Source organism: Caretta caretta, chromosome 11 (genome assembly GCF_965140235.1).
Source record: "Caretta caretta isolate rCarCar2 chromosome 11, rCarCar1.hap1, whole genome shotgun sequence".
Classification (NCBI taxonomy): Eukaryota; Metazoa; Chordata; order Testudines; family Cheloniidae; genus Caretta; species Caretta caretta.
In genome coordinates this window covers 77,531,649-77,539,039 of record NC_134216.1, presented here as the reverse complement: position 1 = coordinate 77,539,039, position 7,391 = coordinate 77,531,649, and the positions used below count along the sequence as shown (strand labels likewise).

The window sequence follows — 7,391 nt, the reverse complement described above, 5'->3', positions numbered from 1 at the left end:
TAAAGCTTCAAAATACTTTAATGTTCTTATGAAATAATTCACATCCACTATCATTTCTTTGCCTGTAGTAAATATATTGTCCTTTTTAGTTGGCACACTGTTCTGATCGTTGTCTGTACAGTAATCTTTTGAGTAATTCAGTTCAGTTAGATGTTATCAGTCACCTGGAGTTTCTTCCTCAGAAGCTGTTATGGCTTTCAAGGCTCTTCTCTTCCTTAATCTTTCTGCATTTGTGATTGTCATAGGATGCAATGGGAAAAATCCAGAAAGACCTGAAAGAAAGATTATTGATATTTATAGCTGGAGTTGCAATATGACTGTTCTAGACGCACAGATTCAAAGGCTAAAAGGGAGCGCTGTGATTATCTCGTCTGACATCCTATATAACACATGCTATAGAACTTCCCCAAAATAATTCTTAGCATATATATTTCAGAAAAACATCCAATCTCAAGTTAAATTGTCAGTGATGGAGAATTCACGACAACCCTGGGTCAACTGTTCCAATAGTTAATGAGACTTTTAAGAAGTGAGAGTAATTGTCTGTCTCACTAACCCTCTAGTGGCTTAAAGTGCCTTTTACTGCTGTCTCGGCCAGCTCAGCGTCTCCATAAATGAGACCCGTTCCCATTTCCTCAAAAAGAACAGGAGTACTTGTGACACCTTAGAGACTAACAAATTATAGCTCATCTTAATTAGCCTCTTACAGTTTGTATGGCAACTCCCACCTTTTCATGATTCTCTGTATGTGTATATATCTTCTTACTGTATGTTCCATTCTATTCATCTGATGAAGTGAGCTGTAGCCCACAAAAGCTTATGCTTAATTGAATTTGTTAGTCTCTAAGGTGCCGCAAGTCCTCCCGTTCTTTTTCCGGATACAGACTAACAAGGCTGCTACTCTGAAACATCCCATTTCCTGTGGCCAAAAGAAGGGTGATTGCATATATACATATTCTCAAGGATTCATGCAAAGAAATGAAGAAAGAGTCTTTGGTACTCCAAGTATGCAGAGGATCACCAAGGAAAACCTATTGTCTTTTAAGAGAAATAAGCAAAAATCTTGGGAGACAGGCCAGTCCTTGCCTACAGACAGCCCCGCAACCTGAAGCAAATACTCACCAACAACCACATACCACACAACAGAACCACTAACCCAGGAACTTATCCTTGTAACAAAGCCCGTTCCCAATTGTGCCCACATATCTATTCAGGGGACACCATCACAGGGCCTAATAACATCAGCCACACTATCAGAGGCTCGTTCACCTGCACATCCACCAATGTGATATATGCCATCATGTGCCAGCAATGCCCCTCTGCCATTTACATTGGACAAACTGGACAGTCTCTACATAAAAGAATAAATGGACACAAATCAGATGTCAAGAATTATAACATTCATAAACCAGTCGGAGAACACTTCAATCTCTCTGGTCACGCAATCACAGACATGAAGGTCGCTATCTTAAAACAAACAAACTTCAAATCCAGACTCCAGCTGAAGTGGAATTCATTTGAAAATTGGATACTATTAATTTAGGCTTAAATAGAGACTGGGAGTGGCTAAGTCATTATGCAAGGTAGCCTATTTCCCCTTGTTTTTTCCTACCCCCCCCCCCCCAGATGTTCTGGTTTAACTTGGATTTAAACTTGGAGAGTGGTCAGTTTGGATGAGCTATTACCAGCAGGAGAGTGAGTTTGTGTGTGTATGGGGGTGGGGAGGGTGTGAGAAAACCTGGATTTGTGCTGGAAATGGCCCACCTTGATTATCATGCACATTGTAGGGAGAGTGGTCACTTTGGATGAGCTATTACCAGCAGGATAGTGAGTTTGTGTGTGTGGTTTTTGGGAGGAGGGTGAGGGGGTGAGAGAACCTGGATTTGTGCAGGAAATGGCCCAACTTGATTATCATGCACATTGTGTAAAGAGTTGTCACTTTGGATGGGCTATCACCAGCAGGAGAGTGAATTTGTGTGGGGGGGTGGAGGGTGAGAAAACCTGGATTTGTGCTGGAAATGGCCCAACCTGATGATCACTTTAGATAAGCTATTACCAGCAGGACAGTGGGGTGGGAGGAGGTATTGTTTCATATTCTCTGTGTGTATATAAAGTCTGCTGCAGTTTCCACGGTATGCATCCGATGAAGTGAGCTGTAGCTCACGAAAGCTCATGCTCAAATAAATTGGTTAGTCTCTAAGGTGCCACAAGTACTCCTTTTCTTTTTGCGAATACAGACTAACACGGCTGTTACTCTGAAGCAAATAGCTGAGATTGGAAAACACACTGAGTTACCTAGAAGTTTTTCAACCGGTTTTGTGACATGTGCTCCACAACCAATCCAGTGTTTGATTCTCTCGATGTTCAAGCCAACAAGCTTTTCATTGTGGCTATTTGGGAGTGGGTCATAGCAGCCCACTTGCTCCAAATACTTGCTGTCCCGTGCTCGCTTGTTATATGCGGCCACTATACGGAAGAAGGGTCTGTTGGCACAACCACCAAGAGCCAATCGGATAGCTATGTGTCCTCCATGATCATTTTTCATAAGGAGATGAGCTGAAGGGAAGATCAACAGGTGTCACAATAGATTTGATTATAAACAGATGCGTATAGACGTCGAGCCAAAAAATTCCAAAGGCCTTAGAGAAAAGCTTGGTTTCATTTAAAAATCAAGAAAACTGCTGTAACCTTCCCTTACGCAGCAACAATAGATTATTCTTCATGATGGAATCGAAGTCTGTACCTTGCCAGGAGATTGAGGTCTTACAGCAATTTATTTACAATAAAGATGACAGATTTGCTCTACCAACCCTTAAGAGAGTTCAGCGGTGAAGGCTGCACATTCTTCACTAACTGTGATTGATTTAGAGGGATGCAGAAACTGGGGTCTGTCAGTACAACATGGTGTGCACGCACCCCTTAACAAGCCCTGTCTGCACTTACCAAGGTGCACCATGATGACCCTGGAAAGCACCTGAAAGAGGAAAAAGACCATGAAGGAATCCCCGTGACTCCCAAACACAGAACAAGGGGCTAGCCCACTGCAGCTGTGCCGCTGTAAATGCTATAGGGTAGACATAGCCTGAGTTGACAGAGACGAGAACCTGAAAGATATACACCGGACCCTCGCTAGAACACGTGTCTATATAACACAAATTCTGATAGAACGTGGTTGCGGATCCCAAATTTAGTAATGGTCATTAACTTTCATTGTAACGCGGTCCCCACTGTAACGCAGTACCCGCTAGAATGCGGGATTTGGCATGGATCCCAAATCCCACATTCTAGTGAGGGTCCAGTGTAGTTTGAAAATCCTGAGGGAAACATGGGAGTTTAGTTGCAAGCCCTGCCCTGGCGCCTGTAGACTCTGTCTCTCATGACCCATGTGCCATGGCGATCCTGGGAATGGAAGTTTCAAAGCACCTGCCCCCACTCCCACTTTTATGCTTTGGGGTTTAGGTAACTTTCAACCTCTTAGGAGCACAGGCAAAATGAAAAGATTTTTTTCCCCCTGGTAGCCCTGCTAGGCATCAGCCTCACTGCTGCACCCTGCCTGCTTTTCTGTTTCAATAGCTTTGTTGCTAGGGCAATGCCAACAAGTGCCACATGAGTACATAAAATCACTTGTCATTTTAAGGTAAGAATTAGTTTCCCCATTATATTGGTGTTCTGAGGATTTGGTATTATTTTATATATGTACGTTAAGGCTGTCAATCACAGTTATCTCACACGATTAACTCAAAAAAATCAATCGCGATTAATCACACTTATAACAATAGAATACCAATTGCAATTTATTATGTATTTTTTGATACATTTTCAATACCGATTTCAATTACAACACAGAACACAAAGTGCAGAGTGCTCACTTTATATTATTATTATTTTTTTATTACAAATATATGCTCTGTAAAAATGATAAAACAAAAAAAATTGTATTTTTCAATTCACCTCATACAAGTACTGAAGTGCAAACTCTTTATTGTGAAAGTGTAACAAATGCAGTTGGGTTTTTTCTGATTGCATCACTGCACTCAAAAACAAAACAGTTTAAAACTTTAGCGCCTACAAGTCCACTCAGTCCTACTTCTTATTCTGCCAATCGCTAAGACAAAAGTTTGTTTACAACTGACAGGAGATACTGTTGCCTGCTTCTTATTTACAATGTCACCTGAAAGTGAGAACAGGCGTTCCCATGGCACTTTTGTAGCCGGCGATGCAAGATATGCCAGATATGCTAAACATTCGTATGCCCCTTCATGCTTCGGCCACCATTCCAGAGGACATATTTCCATGCTGATGATGCTCGTTAAAAAAATAATACATCAATTAAATTTGTGACTGTACTCCTTGGGGGGAGAATTGTAGGTCTCCTGCTCTATTTTACCTGCATTCTGCATATGTTTCATGTTACTGCAGTCTTGGAAGATGACCCAGCACATATTCGTTTTAAGAACGCTTTCACAGCAGATTTGACAAAACGCAAAGAAGGTACCAATGTGAGATTTCTAAAAACAGCAAAGCGCTCGGCCCAAGGTTTAAGAATCTTTACAATTTTTTTGTTTTTTACAGAGCAAATATTTGAAATCAAAAATAAATATAAATTGAGGACTGTACACTTCGTATTGTGTTGTAATTAAAATTAATATATTTGAAAATGTAAGCATGCCAAATATTTAAAGTAAATGGTATTCTATTGTTGTACAACCGCACAGTTAATCGTGATTTTTTTTAATCGCTTGACAGCCCCAATATATGTGTGTATGTGTGTCTATATGTACACACACTATGAAAACGACTTGATTGGGTTGCAGTAATTGTTATTCTTGGACATTAACTAGTTCAGGGACTCCTCAAATCTTGCTGCTAATTGCCCGCGGTTTAAGAAATAGCCGAGAACTCCCGGTTCACAGGACGTGTGTGCGGGTCTCTGTGTGTGTGAGGGGGGGTCTCTGGGTCTGTGTGGGGGGGGTGTGTGGGGGGGTCTCTGTCTCAGGGTCTCTGTGTGGGGGGGGTCTCTGGGTCTGTGTGTGTGGGGGGGTCTCTGCGTCTGTGTGTGTGTGGGGGGGTGTCTCTGTCTCTGGGTCTCTGTGTGTGTGGGGGTCTCTGGGTCTGTGTGGGGGGTGTGTGTGGGGGGTCTCTGTCTCAGGGTCTCTGTGTGGGGGGGTCTCTGGGTCTGTGTGGGGTGTGTGTGTGGGGGGTGTCTCTCTCTCAGGGTCTCTGTGTGTGGGGGGGTCTCTGTCTCTGGGTCTGTGTGTGGGGGGGGTCTCTGGGTCTGTGTGGGGGGTGTGTGTGGGGGGGTCTCTCTCTCAGGGTCTCTGTGTGTGGGGGGTCTCGGTCTCTGGATCTGTGTATCGGGGGTGTGGGGGGTCCTCTCTGTGGCTCTCTGGGTGTGGGGGGGGGTTGGGAATTCAAAGCCGCTGGTTTTAGGCTGCGGCCCCCCCCCGTGGCTGGCCCCGCTCCCGCCGCCGGCTCAGGGCGGCCTCGACCCCGGCCCCCTCTCGCGGCCGGCGCGCGACTACCTGGCGGAGGGGCGGCGCTGCCGGGCCCGGCCGGGCTCCTCCCCCCGCTCCCGCGCTCCCCGCCTGACCCCCCGGACCCGGGACGGCCGCTGGGGGGCGGGGAGCCCGTTACTTCTTATTCCGGTCCAGATGCCTTGGTCGAGGCATCGTCAAGGTCCAGACTTCAGAGAAAACAATAAAAACTAGTAACAATCCTGATCGTAATAAAACAATCCAAAGATTTCAGGATCTGCTGGACAGCAGCTGGTGGCCCAGCTTTGGCCCGCGGTCTGCCTGTTGGCTGCCCCTGTAATAACCCCCCTGCTTTTACAGTGCTGGTTGAGAGTCACTCCGGGGGAAGGAAGTGGGGGTACATGGCTCCCTGGGGGCCTACAAGTCGCCCTTGGGTGTCCAACTCAGGTGGACTTGCTGACGTGAAGCAGGGGTGCTGAAGGCTCTGAGACTCAGAGTCAGGAGGCGGTGAAGCCAGGTGACTTTCCTCACTGGAAAAAGTGTGACCTTAAGGGGTTTCCACACTAAAGAGCTCCTCCCAGGGACTGTTCAAGAGCACCAGACCTATGGCAGGGAAACAGCCTGGAGAATGGGATTTTCAAAAGGGCTGAAGCAGGTTAGGCAAGTCCATAGGAGTTAGGTGCTTTGGAGGTTCCCACCAGACACCTAAATACCATTGAAAGTGTGGCCCAAAGTGCTTAAACACGAGGGCCCTGAGGCTCAGCTGGTGTCAGTCAGGGAGGCTGAGAATCCGTGATAACGTCTCCTGTTAACCAAGAGCATCAGCCCCTGCGCTCAGATAGCCAGGGAGAGAGCAGGAGACAGCACTGGGCGCACAGATTCATGATTATGAATTATCTGCTCTCCTGAAATCTTCCCCTTTGGGCTCTGCTCTGAGCAGCCAGGGAAGCTGGGACCCCAAGGGCTCTCCCAGGATCTGGGCCCCTCTGGGCTGGGCAGTCACAGTGCTCTGAATGAAGCTCTGATCCACGAGTAATACGGGCACACAGGAACTGATAATAACCCAACCTGCTGGGCCAAATCCCTCCCCCTGGCCTGCTCAAATACAATGAGAGAAACCCCCAGCAGCGCCCCTTACCCAGGAATCCCGTCACAGCCCCCTGGAGATTGTTCTCTCGAGGGAAATCCCGGATTCTCTTTTCCAGCTCAGGGGACTCGGGCACCGGATGCGGAGACATGGCCTTCTCATCCCTGCAGAGACACGAGCATGTTTATTCCTCCCCCTCCTTTGCTCTAAGTTCCTGCCCCCCAGAGCCAGATGGGGAGTGGGTGGGAGCTGGGCCACAGGCAGGGCTAACGGGGCCGTGACCTCTGCTGCCCAGGGAATTTACCCCCTGCACGATCTGCCGGGGAGCCGGCCTGGAGACTGGGGGCCTCTCTCCATCCAGAGAGAAAACCCAGCCCAGGCAGGGCCAGCTCCCCTCACACCTGGCCCAGCCCCACGTTCCCCACAAGGGCCTGGAGGGGCTTCTCCCGGGGATTAGCGAGGGGCCCATTCTCCAGGCCCAGCTTCTCCTCAGCTTCTCCTCTCAGCCTCCAAGGGGCCTGGTCACTCCCCGTGGGGTGGGGGTTCTGGGACCGGGACACTGCCCCACGAGGGCCTGGGCTGGGACACTCAGCTCTTTCCCCACAGGCCCTTGGGCCCCCCTCACACGGGACAGGCTTTGCGCCATGTCAGAGCTGGGGCCAGGTCCCAGCTGGGCCCTCGGGGTGACAGGCCCCCAGCCCCATTAATGATCCCCCAAGCCAGCCTGGTCCCAGGGAGGGTTCTCCAGCCCAGAGCTGTGGGGCACTCCCCTTCCCAGGGTGGGTCACACAGACACAGCGGCAGCAGCCCCAGGGCTATGGGGATGGAGG

The 7,391-nt window shown here is 48.2% G+C and overlaps 1 protein-coding gene across 2 annotated transcripts; it reads right to left on the bottom strand.

The window, feature by feature from the left end:
* LOC125628926 (small ribosomal subunit protein bS16m-like) lies at window positions 1-5,578 on the bottom strand. 2 transcript variants are annotated; one of them, XM_075117631.1, is made up of 2 exons: window positions 2,296-2,560; window positions 1-272 (listed from the first exon to the last, which is right to left on the bottom strand). In XM_075117631.1, exons 1-2 carry the CDS (start codon window positions 2,543-2,545, stop codon window positions 157-159), a joined length of 366 nt encoding a protein of 121 aa, XP_074973732.1. In that variant the 5' UTR covers window positions 2,546-2,560; the 3' UTR covers window positions 1-156. The 2 variants fall into 2 exon arrangements, 1 of the variants encoding a protein (XP_074973732.1); XR_012664306.1 differs by lacking the exon at window positions 2,296-2,560 and adding an exon at window positions 5,523-5,578 and having other exon boundaries at window positions 186-272.
* Window positions 5,579-7,391: the final 1,813 nt, after the last annotated feature.